The sequence below is a fragment of the Oncorhynchus masou genome, chromosome 5 (assembly GCF_036934945.1).
Source record: "Oncorhynchus masou masou isolate Uvic2021 chromosome 5, UVic_Omas_1.1, whole genome shotgun sequence".
Classification (NCBI taxonomy): Eukaryota; Metazoa; Chordata; class Actinopteri; order Salmoniformes; family Salmonidae; genus Oncorhynchus; species Oncorhynchus masou.
Window position 1 is genome coordinate 47344692 of NC_088216.1, and position 22088 is coordinate 47366779.

Consider the following 22088-nt stretch of genomic DNA (forward strand, 5'->3'; position numbering starts at 1 on the left):
GGAGGGAGCTGCGCACGCACCCTTGTGGGGCCCCTGTGTTGAGGATCAGCGAAGTGGAGGTGTTGTGCGGCCCGTCAGGAAGTCCAAGACCCAGTTGCACAGGGTGGGGTTCAGGTCCAGGGCCCCAAACTTAATGATGAGCTTGGAGGGTACTATGGTGTTGAATGCTGAGCTATAGTCAATGAGCAGCATTCTTACATATGTATTCCTCTTGTCCAAATAGGATAGGGCAGTGTGCAGTGCGATGGCGATTGCATCATCTGTGGATCTATTGGGGAGGTAAGCAAATTGAAGTGGGTCTAGGGTGTCGTGTGAGGTAGAGGTGATATGATCCTTGACTAGTCTCCCAAAGCACTTCATCATGACAGACGTGAGTAAGTCGCTCTGGATAAGAGCGTCTGCTAAATGACTTAAATGTAATGTAAATGTGAGTGCTACGGGAGATAGTTATTAAGTTATGTTACCTTTACTTTCTTGGGTACAGGAACAATGGTGGTCATCTTGAAGCATGTGGGGACAGCAGACTGGGATAGGGAGAGATTGAATATGTCCGTTAACACTCCAGCCTGCTAGTCTGCGCATGCTCTGAGGACATGGCTAGGGATGCCGTCTGGGCCAGCAGCCTTGCAAGGGTTAACACGCTTAAATGTCTTACACACGTCAGTCACGGAGAACATGAGCCCACATCCTTGGTAGCTGGCCCTGTGTTATCCTCAAAGCGAGCAAACAAGGTGTTTAGTTTGTCCGGAAGCAAGATGCCGGAGTCCGCAACGTGGTTGGTATTCCCTTTGTAGTCCATGATTGTCTGTAGACCCTGCCACATACGTCAAGTGTCTGAGCCGTTGAATTGCGACTCCACTTTTTCTCTTTACTGATGTTTTGCCTGTCTGTTTGCCTTATGGAGGGAATAACTGCACTGTTTGTATTTGGCCATATTCCCAGTCACCTTGCCATGGTTAAATGTGATGGTTTGCGCTTTCAGTTTTGCGTCAACAATGTGTTACTTTACCGCGGGAAAACATTGATATGTTTGCTGTTACCTTCTGAACAGGTCAGCTGGTTCAGCCTGGAACGCTGTTCTCCTGCTTTGCTATGTTTCAGTCAGTGCAGGGTCCTGAAGAGCAGGAGGGTGTGAAGGGTTTTGTCCCAGCCCAGCTCTAACACCTGACTTTAATGATCAACATACTGAATCGTGGTGATAGGCTATGATTTGTAATCAGGATATAGGCTCGAACAAAAGCTTATACACACTCCTGCAATTCACCCATTTTATTCATTATCCAGTAATAATGGGGGGTTATTGATGTATAATGCATGCTCAACTCTCAAGTTGAAGTTGAACTTGTTGACTGATGCCATGGTGGCGGCTGCTAAGAAGAAGGAAGCAGCTGTGAACCAGAAGACTGCAGCCAAGGCAGCACTGGTCCAAACCTGAGTAGTTCTGGTTGATACTGTATGTGTCTTTAGGTTCCTCTCCATGTGTAGGCTATTGTACTGGCCTGTGTGGTACAGTCTTTCAAATGTGTAGTAGTTTGTTGCATCGTATTGCTTAGTTGATTTGTGCCAACCTTGAATTCAATATATGTCACAGATTGTTAACTTCCTCCATTTTGTATTGGACCTTTATAGATGCAGACCCGATGACATTCAAGCAGCATTTTGAGAGAAAGTATCCCAAGTCTCCGATGGTCCCGGTAACGGTTAACGTGCAGGTCTAATCGACCACACACTCAAATGGAGCTACAGCTGGGGTTAAGATTCTTCCATCATTTACACACAGTAGACATAGTGTAAACCACCATGTCAACAAAATGCTGTCCTCAATGCTTAAGTTGGGTTGTCTATGGCTCAGTTCGTGGAAACGCTGTGATCGCTCATCATCTTTAATTGCAAACCCTCTCTCTAGCTACCCTTTATTCCACACTATGCCTTTTATCCCCTATGGTCCCTCAACTTCAGACACTTTGGAACTCTCTATCTTATTTGTATTTTTATTCATTTATTTATTTCACCTTTATTTAACCAAGTTGAGAACAAGTTCTCATTTACAATTGCGATCTGGCCAAGATAAAGCAAAGCAGTTCGACACATACAACAACACAGAGTTACACACGGAGTAAAACAAACATACAGTCAATAATACAATAGAAAAAGAAGTATATATACAATGTGAGCAAATGAGGTGAGATAAGGGAGGTAAAGGCAAAAAAAAGGCCATGGTGGCGAAGTAAATACAATATAGCAAGTAAAACACTGGAATGGTTGATTTGCAGTGGAAGAATGTGCAAAGTAGAAATAGAAATAATGGGGTGCAAAGGAACAAATTAAATAAATAAATACAGTAGGGGAAGAGGTAGTTGTTTGGGCTAAATTATAGATGGACTATGTACAGGTGCAGTAATCTGTGAGCTGCTCTGACAGCTGGTGCTTAAAGCTAGTGAGGGAGATAAGTGTTTCCAGTTTCAGAGATTTTTGTAGTTCGTTGCAGTCATTGGCAGCAGAGAAATGGAAGGAGAGGCGGCCAAAGGAGGAATTGGTTTTGGGGTTGACCAGAGATATACCTGCTGGAGCGCGTGTTACAGGTGGGTGCTGCTATGGTGACCAGCGAGCTGAGATAAGGGGGGACTTTACCTAGCAGGGTCTTGTCTGAGAGAGATTTACACGGATATCAAAACGTCATGCCAGGGTAAGCCTACACAAAACACATCCCTTATTTGAAGTGTTTCTAAAATCCGAAATGTATATAATGAATTGTGAAAAAACAATTGGAACCATTTCCATATTTGACCGCTAGGTTTTATGGGTATTGTGATGTGTCCACTGTGGGGCTCAAGTAGTATACATTTGAACTTCTTGCCTCTTCCTGTAAGGGATTTCTTCCGAAGAGGAGAGGCGAAAAGGATCAGAGGACCAATATGCATTGTGGTAAGTGTCCATGGTTCTTTTTAATATGTAATGTACACATGAACAACTGACTACATAAAACAAGAAATGTGAAAACCCTAACAGTCCTATCTGGTGCAAACACAGAGACAGGAACAATCACCCACAAACACACAGTGAAACCCAGGCTACCTAAGTATGATTCTCAATCAGAGACAACTAATGACACCTGCCTCTGATTGAGAACCATACGAGGCCGAAACATAGAAATACCCGAAATATAGAACAAACAAACATAGACTGCCCACCCAACTCACGCCCTGACCATACTAAATAAAGACAAAACAAAGGAAATAAAGGTCAGAACGTGACACTTCCTGCTGGAATTCATTTAGTTAGGTATAGGACTCCAAATATTACTCCAGAGAAATAACATACAGATATGTTATGTTAGTTCATGTTATAGCACGCTATCTTTTAAAATAATTATTCCCCTAAAATAAATTGTAATGTAAATATTGACCAAAGCTGTCCCAAAGGGAAATAATGAAATTATAACCAAGCAAGCCGACATTATAAACAAGCAAGCCCTGTTAAGCCTAAGAGGACTGGACACTTGTCCCTTCAGGATGACCTCCTAAATCTGTTTTCTGCTTTGCTTTGCCACTGGTTAGGCTGAAACAACGCTGCCTGGTCTGGCCTCTCCTCTATCTGCACAGGGACGCCACACTGAGCAACCCCTAATGAGGTTGGTGTGTATCATCAGGGTCAGCACCCAGCCTCATCCCTGTCTTTTCGACTAGGGAGGTAGAGGGAGGATGAGGGGGGCCGGCGAGGATGAGAGAGGGCAAGGGATGGATGAAGAAGGATATGAAGGATGAGGGAGGATGAGGAGGAATGAGGAAGGAGGTCGAGGGAGGAAGGACAGGGAGGATGAGGAAGAGAGAGTCCGAGGGGAGGGAGAGGATGGTGAAGATGGACAAAGGGCCTGGGTTCACCCTGAGGCTGAGGAAAGGAGTCACACAGAGACAAGGCGGAACAATATAAAACAAGCCACGACAAGCAAAGATGAGAGATCAGAGGCATTCACTTAAATATCACTTGCATAGCCATACCCATCTCTCGCTCTGTTTGCATCCGATGAATTTGAATAGTTTTCTCTGAAGAGACAAATATCAGCAAATGACAAAGCAAACGTCCTCCATCATATATGGAATACACTGATTTTTTCTGTTTCTTTGCTTTTCTACACGTCTTGTCATGTATCCCTGTTGTAACTGCATAATGTGTGCAGTAAACAGTTCAGTACTCAGCTCTGAACAGGTATAGCCGAGCGGTTAAGAGCATTGGGTCAGTAACTGAAAGATCGCTGGTTCAAATCCCTGTGCCGGCAAGGTGGAAAAAGTTGCCCTTCTGCCCTTCAGCAAGGCAGTTAACCCCCAACAACAACTGCCACTTGAGTGCTGATGATGTTAATTAAGGCAGCCCCCTGCACCTCTCTGATTTCCAGGGGTTTGGTTAAATGCGGAAGACACGTTTCAGTTGAAGGCATTCAGTTGTGCAACTGACTGTGTATCCCCTTTCATGTCTACCAACTCCCCCTGGTTGCTACGATATGCTATTCACATTACTGTACCCACAATCTCTTGGGCATTATCACTCTATTGTGCTGAACACAACCACCCTCAATGCACCCCTGGTTTCACTGTCTGTTTGATTAGGTGAGAGTTTAGCAGTGATATTATTATGCTAATAAGAATCACCTTCACCTGCAAACATTACCCAATGACGTGAGAATCAGCCGTTGACGCAGTGAAACTTCGTCCAATCAACAGCCACCTATCATCTAAAGCATCGTCAATGGTCACTAACGATCATTCCAGTTTTCTGCCAGGCTACAATTAATCAAGTCAAATAGACATTAGGAGTCAGCATGACAATTGATTAAATGTCTCTCCATGAAGAACTGGGTCTGTGTAGGCAGCATCTCAACAGTTTCGTCCATATTGCTTTCACATATCCAGTCTCATGTGCAGGGGACAACTATTCCGACTGAAATTGTGATTTTGGCAAAGTCTTGACCAGAGCAGAATACGTTTGTTTATCTACGTTTCACATGGACACAGAGAACCTGCCTGCTCATCTCTCAACCTTAAGGTTTCATGGCCCCATTCCCTGGTCTGGAAGAAGTCTTACCATTAGTAAGGAGCCATCAGGAAGGAGAGGAGAGCACTGTAAACACACCACCTCAGAAAAGGCTCATGTCATTTATTTATTCACTCCCTTTTCCCAGAACTCTCCACTCACGAACAAGAGCAACACAGATCTGCACTTTCCTGGAGCTTGTCTCAAATATTCTTACTTGGCACACAACACACACACACACACACACACACACACACACACACACACACACACACACACACACACACACACACACACACACACACACACACACACACACACACACTGGTCTGTTTGAAAAGCTCTCTTGCATTTGCAATATTTTCCTCAACACATCGTCCTCCACTTCACCCGCAGATACAGAGAGCCCAGTCTGGAGTTTAAATCACTGTACTGGTGGCACAATACCTGGAAACACGCTGCCACCTTCTCCTGTTCCGCCCTTTCGTTTTTTCGATCCCTTTGGTACTATTTTCACAAGGATTTGGTCAAATTTCACAAAACTCAAAACAGATGTTTTTTCAAAACTCTAAAGCATATTTTCAATTGACTAAGTACAACACACAAAATCCCACAGTAACCTTTTCACCAAACCTAATCAGTCTAGAAATACCTTTCATATAAAGTAATTGCCTTTCACAATGCAATGCTCACAATAGTTTTCCTATGATTCTCTTCTCATTTGTTGAAATACCTTTGACCGTCACTTAATCCAACTGCGCTTAACGGTTAATCACTTAAATCAAATCTAATTTTATTTGCCACACGCGCTGCATACGACAGGTGTAGACCTTACAGTGAAATGCTTACTTACAAGCCCTTAACCAACAATGCTTTAAGAAGTTAAGAAGAAAAACGTGTTAAGTAAAAAATGGATAAGTAAAAAAAATTGAAAATAAGAGTAACAAACAACTAAGCAGCAGTGGTAAAATAGCAATAGCGAGGCTGTATACAGGGGGTACCGGTACAGAGTCAATGTGGAGGCTGTATACAGGGGGTACTGGTACAGAGTCAATGTAAAAAATGGGCACCGGTTAGTCAATGTAATTGAGGTAATATGTACATGTGGGTAGAGTTAAAGTGACCATGCATAGATAATAAACAGAGTAGCAGCAGCATAAAATAGTGGTCTGGGTAGCCCTCTGATTAGCTGTTCAGGAGTCTTATGGCTTGTGGGTAGAAGCTGTTAAGAAACCTTTTGGGCCTAGACTTGGCACTCCGGTACCACTAGTCATACAGTAGCAGAGAGAACAGTCTATGACTAGGGTGGCTGGGGTCTTTGACAATTTTTAGGGCCTTCCTCTGACACCGCCTGGTATAGAGATCCTGGAATGGCAGAAAGCTTGGCCCCAGTGAAGTACTGGGCCGTACGCATTGCCCTCTGTAGTGCCTTGCCGAGCAGTTGCCATACCAGGCAGTGACGCAACCAGTCAGGATACTCTTGATGGTGCAGCTGTAGGACCTTTTGAGGATCTGAGGACCCATGCCAAATCTTTTCAGTCTCCTAAGCGAGAATAGGCTTCGTTGTGCCCTCTTCACGACTTTCTTAGTGTGTTTGGACCATGGTAGTTTGTTGGTGGACACCAAGGTGGACACCAAGGAACTTGAAGTTCTCAACCTGCTCTACTGCAACCCCATTGATGAGAATGAGTGTCTGCTCAGTCCTCCTTTTCCTGTAGTCCACAATCATCTCCTTTGTCTTGATCACGTTGAGGGAGAGGTTGTTGAGGGGCCCTGAGGGGCCCCCGTGTTGAGGATCAGCGTAGCAGATGTTTTGTTACCTACCCTTACCATCTGGGGGCGGCCCGTCAGGAAGTCCAGGATCCAGTTGCAGAGGGAGGTGTTTAGTCCAAGAGTTGCAGACGGAGGTGTAACCGTTTGGTAGACCAATAGATTTTAAACTGGTTTGTGTACTCTATATGGATTTTGAGAACTACAGAAAAAAAGGTGTGTTTGTAAAGTATAAACATCTCAATTACATGTATCGTACATGATAACCATACATAATAAAAACTCATCATTGATAATTGATTTCACATAGTGGTAACTACAATTTGTCACCATATAAAAGGGTGTTTGCTGGATAAACAGCAAGGGAGACGAAGAAATCAAAGAGCCTGTGGCAAAGGTGCCCGTCAGAGAGGTGGTCATGGGCCCCATCAAAGAGGTCAAAGAGGTGGGCATATGGGCCCCGTCAAAGAGGTGGACATCAGACTGAGGGAGGCAGATGGCAGGGAACTGTTGTGTTTTATGATGTCCGGGCCATCGTAGATGACCATGCCTTACCATGGCAGCGGCTGCCAGATTAGTTCACCCAAATCTGAAAAGATCAACTGTCAATTCGATCATGAGAACATTTTGTCAAGAAAAACCGGTAAGTCTGCAAGATATGCACTATGCTTTACCATCATATTTACATTAAATTACATTTATAATACATGTAAATTCACAAAATATGTTACAGTATTCTTACCGTATGATCTATTGACAGTATACTATGTTCCACCCTCAGAATTGACGGAAGACCCCATGGTGGTGACCGTGGCCGTGGGCTGACCTTGGCCATGTACTTGTGAACCATCACAAGTACATCTTTGTTGATGAAGTGGGCTTCAACCTGGACAAAACTGGACACCGTGAGCAGAACATCATCGGCCCGTACTTTCCTTTCCTCAACCCTAGCGAGGAATGTTATTCAGCATGAAGCTGAGTACGATCGCCATTCCAATGAGCGCGCCACCCTCCTTCTGGCCATGTATGAGGCATGCGACGAGTTCAATGCAGACCAATGTCAAGCTTGGATTCGCTTTGCCAAAAGTTTTTTCCCGCGGTGCATGAACAATGAGGCCAAATGCACAAGACAGGCTTGATGCAAATGAATGCGTGCTAAACATTGTTTTATTGTCATTCATTTAATTTGTTACATCTGATTACAGACAGTACACCTATTTTGGAATTATATCTGAAAATGTCATGTTTTTTGTTTTGCACGAACGATTGTAGAGGATGTCTTCCTTGATCAGACCTTTGACTACACATTGGATAGATATTATGGAAATTATAGGTTTTCTGTAATGTAAGTCTATTGCCTAATGTGAAAACTGTGTAATCGACTGTAATTTACAGGACTGGAGCATATTACTTTCAGCACTTCTAAGGGCGATTTGAAACACGTATCTTGCATTGTTTGCTATTGGATTAACTGGTAGTTAAAACGACTAAATTGAAAAGATATCGTTGTGTTGTGTTTTGGTGATTAAACCAATGTTCTCATTACATTTCACAATAAACTTAGATTTTGAATCAATGGTTGTGTGGTGAGAGATGTTTACAATCCAAATTAATGCACAAGGACAGGTTTTGAATGAATGACTGGTTGCATTACAAGTGTGACAAGTTTGGCGTTTTGTACTAACAGTTGTGAAAATATATCACGTGAAAATAGTAGCAAAGCAAAAACAAAAAATAATAATAATAATAATTTCAAATCAGACTGCATCCTACTGTACAGTACAGTACACAATTGCTCACTTCTTGGCGACACTCAACTTGATACTCAACTACATTAAACACATGCATATGAGTTTTTTTTTGTAGTGGTCATGGTAATAAAATACAATGCAACACACAATTGGAGCTAAGGAATTAGTCATCTTTGGTTGGAGAAAGCAAAACGTGATCTAAACCAGGGATGGGCAACTTTGATGGGGGCTGGGTCTGTGTATGCACATCGATACCTACACATGCAGTTAGAGCCAGCTCTAGCCTTTTGTGGGCCTTAAGCGAAATTCTACGTTTTAGAGCAAATATCCTTCAAATATCCGTCAACTGCCCGGCACCCTCCACAGCAACCCGCCCAAGCCCCCACCATTTCTCCTTCACCCTTCTCCGCTATGCAATCTGGTTTCCGAGCTGGTCATGGGTGCACCTCAGCCACGCTCAAGGTCCTTAACGATATCATAACCGCCATCGATAAGAGACATTACTGTGCAGCTTTATTCATCGACCTGGCCAAGGCTTTCGACTCTGTCAATCACCACATTCTTATTGGCAGACTCAACAGCCTTGGTTTCTCAAATGATTGCCTCGCCTGGTTCACCAACTACTTATCTGATAGAGATCAGTGTGTCAAATCGGAGGGCCTGTTATCCGGACCTCTGGCAGTCTCTATGGGGGTGCCACAGAGTTCAATTCTTGGGCCGACTCTCTTCTCTGTATACATCAATGATGTCGCTCTTGCTGCTGGTGATTCTCTAATCCACCTCTACGCAGACGACACCATTCTGTATACTTCTGGCCCTTCTTTGGACACTGTGTTAACTAACCTCCAGACGTGCTTCAATGCCATACAACTCTCCTTCCGTGGCCTCCAACTGCTCTTAAACGCAAATAAAACTAAATGCATGCTATTCAACCGATCATTGCCCGCACCTGCCCGTCCATCCAGCATCACTACTCTGGACGGCTCTGACTTAGAATACGTGGATAACTACAAATACCTAGGTGTCTGGCTAGACTGTAAACTCTCCTTCCAGACTCACATCAAGCATCTCCAATCAAAAATAAATCTAGAATTGGCTTCCTATTTCACAACAAAGCTTCCTTCACTCATGCTGCCAAACATACCCTCGTAAAACTGACCATCCTACCGATCCTTGACTTCGGCGATGTCATCTATAAAATAGCCTCCAACACTCTACTCAGCAAACTGGATGTAGTCTATCACAGTGCCATCCGTTTTGTCACCAAAGCCCCATATACTACCGACCACTACGACCTGTACGCTCTTGTTGGCTGGCCCTCGCTTCATACTCGTCGCCAAACCCACTGGCTCCAGGTTATCTACAAGTCTCTGCTAGGTAAAGCTCCACCCTATCTCAGCTCGCTGGTCACCATAGCAGCACCCACTCGTAGCACACGCTCCAGCAGGTATATCTCACTGGTCACCCCCAAAGCCAATTCCTCATTTGGTCGCCTTTCCTTCCAGTTCTCTGCTGCCACTGATTGGAACAAACTGCAAAAATCACTGAAGCTGGAGATTCCCATCTCCCTCACTAGCTTTAAGAACCATCTATCAGAGCAGCTCACAGATCACTGCACCTGTTCATAGCCCATCTGAATACAGCCCATCTATCTACCTCAATCCCATACTGTATTTATTTATTATGCTCCTTTTGTACCACAGTATCTCTACTTTCACATCCATCTTTTGCACATCTACCATTCCAGTGTTTAATTGCCATATTGTAATTACTTCGCCACCATGGCCTATTCATTGCCTTATTTGACCTTATTTGCACTCACTGTATATAGACTTTTTTTTCTACTGTATTATTGACTGTATGTTTTGTTCATTCCATGTGTAACTCTGTGTTGTTGTATGTGTCGAACTGCTATGCTTTCTTGGCCAGGTCGCAGTTGCAAATGAGAACTTGTTCTCAACTAGCTTACCTGGTTAAATAAAGGTTAAATAAATAAAAAAATAATTCAACCATGATTACTACAAGTTAGATAGCTGGCTGCATTGAACCCGTCGAGCAAGTTTTCTGCAATTCTACACATTTTGCCATGGGGCAGAGAGAAAACTTTGCAATTTTAAAACAAATGTCCTGCAATTCTACCCATTTTGCCATGGGGTGGAGAGGAATGTTTACTGTTTCAAAGCTAATTTCCTGCAATTCTACACATTTAGCCGAAATGGCTAATTGAGTGACTGTCAGCGACTAGGATCACAAGAGAAAAACTGCTGATGCACAACCACATTTCGAAATTGCACCTTGTATATTCACTTATTCTGGCTCTCAATAAACAGTAAGTACATTGATCCGCTGCTCTACAAAAGGGGGGCCGCCAGTTGCCCATCCCTGATCTAAACCCACAGGATCAGAAATGTAAATATTAAGCCGGTGGGGTTGAACTCTTCAATTTGCAATGGACCAGAAACCAGCCATGCCCTTACCTGCGAGAAGACCAATAGAATTTTGATTGAAAAGCTGAGCTTCTCTCACATGGCTGAGCTTCTCTCTCATGGCTGAGTGCAACACATATTTTTAGAGAAATACACACATAGAGGTGGGAGGGAGGGAGATAGTGTGTGTGTGTGTGAGAGAGAAGTAGAGAGAGAGGCAGAGAAAGATTGAAGGGAGGGAGAAAGAAACAGAAGCTGAGAGGGAGCGGGAGAGAGGAATAGAGAAAAAGAGGCAGAGAGAACGAGAAAGAGAGATATGTCGTGGGTGGCAAACACAACGGGGCTTGAGGGAGATGTCAACTCTCATCAGATGAGCTAGGAGAAGTGCTAAGGGGTGTGTGAGTATGCTTTCATGTGTGGGTGTGTATGTGAATGCTTACGTCCATGCATTTGTGCATGTGTGTATGTGAGTGCTTATATGTGTGTGGCTCTGTGAATGTATGTACGTGTGTGTGTGTGTGTGTGTGTGTGTGTGTGTGTGTGTGTGTGTGTGTGTGTGTGTGTGTGTGTGTGTGTGTGTGTGTGTGTGTGTGTGTGTGTGTGTGTGTGTGTGTGTGTGTGTCCATGTGCATGTGTGTATATATGTGTGGGTAAAGCCTGTGACCATGCCATAATGTGTGAGAGCAGACATCACCTGAGGCTCCAGAGTACAGAGTCAGCCTCCACCTGTAGGTGGCTCCATGCTGCCCACACAGCGCGGGTATCAAAGGTCACTCAATCAGAACAGGAAGTGGCCCTGAGGCAGCAGGAACTCATGCATAGTACACAACACCTGGGTAGCATGAGTTCCTGAATTATAGGCAATACAAGCACAAACACACCTGATTCAACTAATCAGACAGAGATGATCCTAAATCTGTGGCTACAGGCTACTTCTACCTGCAGCTGTGTTCCACTTCCAATAGACCAACATGCAAAGCAAGAGAAAAGTCCCATTAGCATGGTTGGTTCCATTAGTTCATTTTGCATCAAACAGGACACATATTTGTCTCTCTCTGTAGAGTTCAGAACTGAGTATGGGTGGGGAGAGTGGGGTCCTGAGGGCCAGATGGCTTGCTAGGAGTCAGTCCACTGTGATGACTCTGACTCTATCCATCTGTCCATCACACTCCAACACAGCCTCTCTCTCCTCAGGCATCTATCACTACATGCCTACATGTACTGTACAATATGAACAGTATTTCTTCCTTTTCCTTTCCATTGTCATTTGTAAAGTGTGTGGAGATCCTTTCAATACTTTTTGAATACGTTAGGATTTGATTTCGAATGCCATTGATGATTGGAATGCCCTGTTTTCGCAAGCCATCCAGCCAACGTCCGAGTCTGTCACCGGAGAGCAGATCCTCAGCTCCAGGAACATTCCCAGGCAGCACATTTATTAGAGACATGATTGATACAGTAATAAGTTGGTTAGGACGTGTGTGACTAGTTTGAGGCAGGAGAGACTTTTCACAGCTTTCATACACTTGACAAGTGATACAGTACCTTTCATGCATAAAGTAATCAAATGGGATTTCTGAGCAAAACTGCTTACACTTAAGAGATACAGACTGGAGTCATACAAGGTATTTGGCGTGGACTTATTATAACATGCTGGAGTTATCATATACCGCTCTGAATAAAAGAAATAGAAGGATAATTCAGATTTCCTATTTCACAAGAAAAAGGCAATCATGCATGCAGCCGTTTGCATTCACACACCCAGCTACAAACACACACAAAATGAGAGGAATAAACTACACATACGGAATGCAAAGTTGCAAGAAAATCAACAGCAGATCACATCAAAAAGGGAGAAAAAAAAGAAAGAAAACTCCCGCTTTTTGCTGAAAATCATTCTGGTGTTGCCATGGTGAGGGGGTTCTGAGCTTGAAGCCTTCCATTACTGCGACAGTGACATCATCCCATCCAAATATAGCATAACATTTAGGAAGGGTGTCATAATACCCTCAGGAAACATCATGGGCTTATGCTGAAACACTAACTGACGATCCCTTCTAGATGGACCATGGAGAGGGGCTGGAGTCTAGCCAGGCCAGGGGTCACTCTGTTACAGTATCTATGGTCATTGTCTGGTGGAGACAGGCAACAACATCAGAGGTGTCATAACCATTGAAGCTGAGCAACCAATTACCTCCCTCACTTTCATTCAAGTTTTAAGACAAATTGCCCCTTGTATATTCTTCTATTCTGGCTCTCAATAAACAGTAAGTACATTGATCCACGGCTCTACAAAAGGGGGGCCGCCAGTTGCCCATCCCTGATCTAAACCCACAGGATCAGAAATGTAAATATTAAGCCGGTGGGGTTGAACTCTTCAACTTGCAATGGACCAGAAACCAGCCATGCCCTTATCCTGTGAGAAGACCAATCACATACACACAACCTCAGGAGCTGCTGTGGCCTTTGCTGTGTGAGCATAAATGCTAAAGTTCATTTGCTATTCAGACAAGCAGGTCAAGCATGTGGTTGTGGCATTTAAGCAACAGGCAGTCGGCCACAAGAGAAAATAAATCTCAGTGGCTCTGGAGAACTAGATATGGATATGGATCCCCCATTATTACCCCACCCCACCAAAATACATCTAATCGGAACACCATGATACTAATAGCCAGGTCAAAAGGCCCAGGAGGACAAAGAGCAAACCAGATGGCAAATACCGGAAAGTGTTTGATCTGAGGCCTACTGCTCCTGTTGAGAATGGATTTATCATATAGCCAACATGTTCACATTGTGTTTTCTAAAATATAAGCTAATGTTTTTTCAGACTGACGACTTTCTACGCTGCGGTCTACACTGACTACAGTTTACTAACGGGTAGAACTGCACAATTCTATTTGAATTCCCAACCACCAGATGTCACTGAAGTAGCACCAGCGGAACGGAATCACAATGCCACACACTTGAACGCTGTGATTGAACAGTTTGTCCCCCGCAGTCGAGAAAGTATTTAACCACGTAAAACTGTATTGGCATTGATTAAATTAAATATGTTGTGTTTAATACTTGGATGCATACTTGGGATTAATGTTTTTGTCAATAACAGTGTGTTCATTTCACTTGGCTGAAGGGGATCGAATAACTTCTCTCGCAGTTGTTCTTCCTGGTGTAGCGTGTTTACTGTATCTGCAAAGTTTAAACAATAACTATTTTGTCATCAAACCTATTTTGAGTTGATGTCAATTGTTGTTAAAGACGGTAGTTAGTGTAGTGTAAAAACCATAAAGAGAAAAACATAAATGTTCTCGTTTGAAATTTACGGTAAGGGGTGTTTTTATCGTACTGTCGTCACAAATACTTTTCGAGCAGGGTTTGACGTCAGTTTCTATATTTGGTGTTGGACGGAACCCTATTTGCATGTTAATCCCACCACGCTCTCGGATTGTTTTCCACGATGTGAACCAATCACATCGCACAGTGTGTGCGCTTTCTCTGTGAATCCCATTGGTTAAAATGCCAATCACTCAAAAAGGGTACTTGAGTAACGTCATCCATTCTCTGCCCCTTGATAAAAAGAGGCCACAAGACGTAATGTAAGCACAAAGAGAACTTGGAAGTGCTGTTTGAGAGGCCACAGCATCAAGCGAAACATTTTTTTGGGGGATAAAGAATGCTGATTGTTACGTTGGCCAGAGACAACTTGGTGCGTTGATATTACTGCTTCTGACTTGAAGATTCCATTTACTGAAGGATTCGCCCTGGACTGGAGTGAGGCCCGCATAGCTTTTCAGCTAGCTAGCCAACGTTAGTTGACGGTACCTCTGCCTCACACTGCATTCCTGACGAAAAAAACTTCTTATTTTCTACGAGCTGAAGTAACTATTTTTGCGGGCAAAATGAACCAAGCATACTCTTCTAGAAGTGAAATAGGCCCCGAAGTAACGGCCGCAGCAACCTTTGTTTCCAGGCTATTGAGAACAAGAGGCTTCCTGAGCGAACACCAACTCCATGATTTCAGAGATTGTCTTCAACAGTCATTATCAGGTAATTTGGTTAGCCATTTCCTACAGAAATAGATTTGCTCGGTACTAAAGTTCATGTCGAAATGGCTTCCTATACAAACTGGTTGCTTGTTTACTAGCGTCAACCTAGCTAACGTTAGCTAGCCTTTGTCTGTTCAACTGACTGTTAGCTAGCGAACGTTCGCTTTCTGTCTTGTTTTATCGATTTAATCCTTAATTTCAGCCAAATGCTCTACCTATATTAGATAATGTTGAAATACAATGCCAGCCTGTTGCTTAAGTGTCTTTTTCACGATGTTTAGTCGAATGGCTTTGCTGTTTTTGCAAGGCAGCAAGTTCTCGTTAGCCTAGGTAAGCTTGTCTCGAGACTATACTAGTAATTAGGCCCAATCGGATCGACCAACTGTCTATTCTCGAGCATACCTATATTTGGGGCGGCGAGCGATGTCGGCAAAAGTTGATAGGTAGTAGTATCCCATATCAGTAATTCAAACTCATTCAAAAGAGGTTGTCTTGTCAATTGCTAGCATCAGCTGTTTTATTGTCTGTGGCTTTGTTTTCAAAGTAGCACGTTGACTTCTAATTTCGTGTCTGTCTGAACATTCTCTTCACAGAGCACTACCAGAACCACTGGTTCCCTGACAGACCACAGAAGGGCTCTGGCTACCGCTGCATCAGAATGAATCATGAAATGGACCCAATCATTGGCAGGGCTGCTGGTCGGATCGGACTTACTAGCGATCAGCTCTTTGCCCTCCTTCCCCGGGAGCTGACACTCTGGGTGGACCCTTTTGAGGTCTCTTACCGCATCGGGGAGGATGGCTCCATCTGTGTCCTCTATGAGGCAGAGTCCCTAGCGCCCGCAGCAGCCCCTAGCCCTGACCCCACACACAACTGCAAGAATCAGTTTCTGATCGGTGGCCGCACTAGCCCTCCGAAGAACTACCTGATGACTGTCTCGAGCTAGTGTGGTTCAGGCACTACCGCGACGCCAAACCGCATCGGTGTGAAGGCCATCGACCACCCACAGTGATCCTTTTTGTATTTTCATTTCATAGTGTTTCCCCCCTATTAAATTAACTTGATTGCTTATTTAATTGAATTTGCGTATTCTAAAAGCACCTGGTATTTGTTAGAGCGTTGGGTAGCACTTTTGCATGTTTGACTACCAGCCCATAGGCTCTAATTGCACTGCTGGGACTCTCAGTATGTAGTGTGCTTATGTCCTGTGGTATTAGCACACTACATGCAAGCATGGGCTCTGTTAAGTGTAAACACAACATCTCTGGGATTCTGATGCTAGTTTCTCATGGTGTAATAATACTTCACTCCACTTCCCACAAATGTAAACAAAAACAATCGTATAACTGGAGTCAAGTATTTGTTCAGTAACCTATACATTTATAAAAATGTGGTTTTATAATTCAGTTCACTGCTGGTTTGTAATCTTACGGGACCACGTCACCTATCTGTGCCCTGAAATCAAAGACTCAAGACAAAATGTCTGACTTCCCAGTTGCAAAAAAAGCTGCCTCTAAAAAGGCTTTACTGCCTCAATGTGACGTCTGCTGCCCAAACACCTTTGCGGAATACTGCCTAACTTTCATAGATTCTTTTTTCACAATAGTCGGTGTTAAGAAAAATTGGAGTATGTCAGTCTCAACAAATGGCAAACTAATTTCACACCTCTTGCATCCCAGTAGACATAACATTAATAATTTAAAATGGCTTATGCTGTCAACATGTTCAAAAAGGGGTTAGGATTTTAATATTTCACTATTGTGAATTTTTGTTGGGAAGTCTTCTGTTATCCCCCCAGGTAGAATAAGCTGTGAGGTGGTTGTTGGCGTCATTTTAACGTTTAGCACTGCCAGGTAGTGTGGTGCTCTCAGCCCTCTGTAGCATCCTCTTCTTCCTACCGAGCTGTTGAGCAGCTCACCATTGCTTACTGTTCTAGACAGGGGAAGGATATAGTTTGTAAGCTATTTGAAGCACAGTAAGCATTTAAAGTAACTATTTTAAATGACTTTTGTGCATCTATAAATATTTGTACAGTTTGTCACAATTTTATTACAATAAACCTTTATGAATTCACATTGTCTCTTGTGGTGGTCAGTTTCCATTTACATTTGAATGTACCTAATCAACTCAGCTTTGCACCTGTAGCACATTGTAAGTGATCTATTCCTTTTGTGACCCAAGGGAACCTGTCAACATTACACTTTCAATTTAACCAGTTACGAACAAAGTCTTTACAATGATGGAGAAACCCGAGTAACGCTGGGCCAATTGTGCGCCGCAATATGGGGCTCCCAACCATGGCTGGCTGTGGTACAGCCTGGATTTGAACCAGAGACAGACCTTTTGCGCTGATACTGCGTCACTCAGGATGCCCCTGCCTCTGCTCTAAGTCCATATGTTGCTCTGAAAGGCTTGTATAGTATTTGGCAAAAAAACAGCACCTAACCATATGGCAGGACCATTATACCCTTCTGCTCCTTTCAGGTCTAGTTGGCATGAGTGGCCTTGGGGTTTGTATGAGTGGTGCGTTAATCACTTTCTGTTGTGTTCACTCTCAGGACCAGGCCTGTCGGTACCTCCAGCACTGGCTTGACTTAAGGGCACACCTGTGTCTGGACATGCTCTACACCAGCCACAGAGGGATCTATCAGCAGTTTCCTGGATGTAGTCATTAGGTAGAATGTCTTTTTAATATATATTGCTATTGGACAAATTCGGGTATGTCCCTCTGTTTTTAAGAAACCTTCAACTGAATCTGCTTAATGACTACGCCTCTGTGTCCTGGGAGAATGTGTCAAGTTACATTATGAACCCAGCCTCTGTTTGTGCAGGCTTAAGTTCTGTCAAACCCTTCAACGAGGGTGTTTGTGTGAACATGCACATTTGTTAGGAGAAAGCGGCAGTCTTGAATCAGCAATCCTACCTTCTAGGAATGGAGAGGCCTGTTTGAGCCTAAACACCAGGCTAAACAGTGTTGGAAATCACAACACAGCCAATAGATCTACAGACTTAAGTAATGTTTTCTAAACCTGTATTGCCAAAGGTGCCCTCAGGTTGGTTGTGTGGGGGTAAGCACTATAAAATAAAGGTCTGAGGGTGTGTGTCTTGTTCCCCATGGCTTATTTTTGGTCACACTGGTACTCCCTTGTCTGAAATGCTTTTACCTTTTTGATTTCAAACTCTTTAGCAAAAAACGATTTTGAGTTGACCTGCCCAGACAACTAAACTTCAATGTATTCTGCAGTGTGTTTATGTAACAATGTGAGTCATACAACACAATGAATGCCAACACCTCAAGTAATTACGAACAGAATACAGAACAGGAAGGGGCTGGTATAAAGAGGAGCAGGGCTCTGTTGTGACCTCCAGTACCACGTCTAGCACACAGAGAGAATGAAGCCCTGCAGTGGTTCCATTTCCATAAGAAATAAGAAACCCCTGAACCTCCCTCTCTGAGGGGCAGTCAGTGTTGCCTGGCCCTCCTCACTCCTCTTCTGTGCCCCTAAAACCCAGCAGTAGAGAGGGGGGAGAAAATACCAGAATGCAGCTCTCTTAAGCCTAGCTCACATAGGCAGCTGGAAGTGTATCAAATCCCAATTGTTTGCATATCTGATTCGAATCTGTTATTTTTCCTGTAGCCTGAACAGCCAAAAAGCACATGGAATAGGATAATTCAAACCACCTTCATAGGTGTTAGTCAGATACAAATCTGATTCCTGGTTTGCCCTCAAGTGGTTTTTAGACTTATTTGGCATAGCTTGTTGCTCGCTAGCTACTCTGTTGACAGTTTGACAAGAACATGTGGAAGATAAATTAGTGAGTGTGCTAGAAAGCTAACTAGCTAGCTAGTTGATGGCTGTGGCTAGCTAACAAAAATACTTGTTTTGATAGTTGAATTGAATGATCTTATCCTTTGTGGCTTTAAAAGTGTTCTTACACTATGATTTTGAACATTTAAAAGTCATTGGGAAATGTCCACTGCAGGCATTGTCACCTTAGCTTGCTACAACTTCTGAGTGACAAGAATCACAAGCACCACCACAGTCTACACAACTGCGCACACACCTATGACAACTAGCGTAGCCATGTCAGAAAATTACTGCTGTCTGAACACACACAGATCTGATTTGGTCACTTGTAACTTGCTGTTTGGACAGTGGGTATTCCAAAACGGATTTGAAAAACAAAACTGATTTGAGAATTAAGGCCTGCAGTTTGAACCAGGCTTAAAAGACGGGAAATGAGGTTGTTCTACCCCCTCCCCTCATCCATCCCTGTTACCCCTTTCTTCTCCCTCTGCTGACCCAGGAGGGGTGAGGGATGGACCCCTTGCAGCACGCTAGCAAGACAATTTCAGACCTTAGAACCTTACAGTCCTATCTGCGCAAAGCATTGTTCTGAGATATTGAGCATTAGTTTTCACATCCCAGATCTCAGAACTGTTATGTAGTGAATTCTTCTTTCATAACCTTAACCTAAAGTGTAGAGTATCAAAAGTTATTTGAAAAATAAATGTATAGACCTGTCTGCAGTAGCAGAAATCTGGGTTCAGTCAAAAGTTTTTATCTGGCATAGAATGTTACAATTATTTCAATTTCAATGGAATAGTACAGACATTTAATGATTAAATAAAGGGAATAACCTTCCTTCTTTCTAATCACATCATCAAATATAATAATTAATGTTCATCGCAGATTTGTTAAAGTGATAGTTCCCTAAAATGTCAAATGGACTATATCCTATGGATAACTAACAAAATTGCTGAAGCCTAGCTCTGGATGAGTAAACTGATATATTTGTCTGGTCTCTGACACCCAAAGTCAGCAAAGTACTTGCTAGTTATCAACAAAAATGTGGTAAGTTTGTAATTTTAGTGAAATACCACTTCCATGGAGATTTTTGTAGACAAAAACAGCAATGCCTCTCCCAAGGGCCTCAAATACGCTCTAAAGTACCTGTATTTATTTGTTTTTACCACAAAGAGCTTACGTTATGGCCATTCTTCTGAGCAGAACCTATGATATGAATAATCAAGGATTCGGGACAGCAAGGTTCTATCTGCGAAATGTATAGTTTTGAGATAATGAGTATTTTTTTAAGTGCCAGATCTCAGAACTGTCTTGTGATCTCTTCCTCGTCAGGACTCAATAAGTATGTCACCTTAAATCATATTATTTGGGATTGGATTGCAGATAGAACCTTATAGAACCATGTTAAAAGGTGTTGACACAGATATAACTTTCAGATTTGTATTTTTTTTCCATCATACATTTAATTTTTTCAAAACTCTGACATATCTCACATGTAAAGGACCACCAGAAGAGCAACTCTGTCATTTTTGACTAACGTGTCAGATAGAACCTTATAGGTCCCAAATTGGCATCGCATCACTGGGCCTTTCAGGAGAGGGTGTTTGTGAAACCTGGGGAGATGGGGGGGGGGGGGGAACAATAAAAGAGGCAGGCCTCTCTCCCCCCTCTCACAGTAGCCATAGCACCATCTGTCCCGTCCCCACCTCGCCCCTGCCCCCCCGCCCTCCTCACCCCTCCAGCACTAAACAGAGAGCAAAAGGCCTCTTTCAGCTCAACGGACCCCCTCAGCCCTCCTGTCTTCCTCTCACTGGAACAGAGGCCCGTGAGGTCGACAGAACTTTTCACGCAGCAACATGTACCTGTGGTGGATTACTCCGCTTTGACTGAGGGGGAGAGAGAAAGAGAGAAAAAGGGCGAGGAAGGGGAGTAGTTGTGCAGAGAAGCAGAGAAGTGGAATCAGTGCAATTTATGCCTTTGAAGGAATCCTATTGATGTGTAGATGTCTGAGAGCAGAAGTTTCCAGAAGTTTGCCCGCTGCTTTTATGTTGGTCTGAGCCTCTGCAGCTACAAAGTAAATCGCTAACTGTCAAAGTACTTCGGTTTTCTTTTATTGAGTTAACTCTTAAGCTGTGAATCAGTACAACAGTCACATTTGTAGCTATGTCAATCTCTAATTTCATATACAAAATACATACTACAATATACGCACCATAACTCTCAGAAAATATGGACAATCAGATACTTTCTAAGAGTTGATCTCTACCCTTATTATTTACAGCGTATTGGTTGTGTGTGGGGGAGGGAGCATTTATGTATGTGTGGGAGAGAGATAGGGGATATGTCTGGGTGCAAACAAAACAGTGAGTGAAATGGTGTGAAGAGGGATATAACTGGAAGTGGTTAAACAAGATGTAGGTGTTAGGGCGGAGCACAGAGGGTGTAGTTTATTACCCAGTTTGTCTGTTTCTGTCGCTCTGTCTGTCTTTTGGTGTCTGACTAGTACCTGTGTGCTCGCTTCAGGATTGTGTCACTGTAGGCCAATGTGTGTATGTTGTTGTTTACTGAGTTGGTTCTTTGTTCTTTGCTTAGAGGACACCACTGCGTGTTGGTGTGTGCGTGTGTCTGCTCTCGGTTGTGTGTGTGATCCAGTTAGAGTGGCATCATAAAGTAGGGTGTGAAGGAGGATATAATGGGAGGTGAGGTGATGTGTGTAAACACGGTGTGGGTGCGAGGCTCAACATGGGGCCACTTTATTGACATCACAGTGTGATTGGCGAGGCATAGATAAAGCAGAGGGATATGTCAGAGACATAAATGGAATGATTATCTGTCTGTTGAAACAGTGTGGATTCCACCTCAATTCAGACCTATCACATGTACGCACACACGCACAATTCACATTTCTCCCTTGATCTAGATTGTAGAGGAAAGGAGACCCTCCAATCCTACATACATGTCGATCATTGTGCTTCATCTTAGGTCACGTCTCACATATCACACGGTTGTCTCTTCTCTTCGTCACCCAATCAAGACTGTGTAAAGCTGCCACTCTGTGTCTTAGGAGCACACAGGCAAAGCACACTCTAAATGAGACCCAGTTAAAATAGCAGTATGCAAAGCTAACTATGGTAACTAGCCAGGGAAATTCTGCTTCCCTGATGCCGGATCCTCTTTGGCCCTTGGGAGGTTGACAGGTGGTTAAGAGTGACACAGTGACCCAAAAATGTACTTCATGTAACACTTGCCATAATGGACATT

The 22088-nt window shown here is 43.4% G+C and overlaps 1 protein-coding gene across 1 annotated transcript; it reads left to right on the forward strand.

Annotated features, from left to right (window-relative positions):
- The first annotated feature begins 14537 nt into the window (after positions 1–14537).
- Positions 14538–17091, forward strand: LOC135539721 (protein BTG2-like). Its single transcript, XM_064965785.1, has 2 exons — positions 14538–15019; positions 15612–17091. The coding sequence occupies exons 1-2, from the start codon at positions 14872–14874 to the stop codon at positions 15962–15964; spliced, it is 501 nt and encodes a 166-aa protein (XP_064821857.1). The 5' UTR covers positions 14538–14871; the 3' UTR covers positions 15965–17091.
- The last annotated feature ends 4997 nt before the right edge of the window (positions 17092–22088 follow it).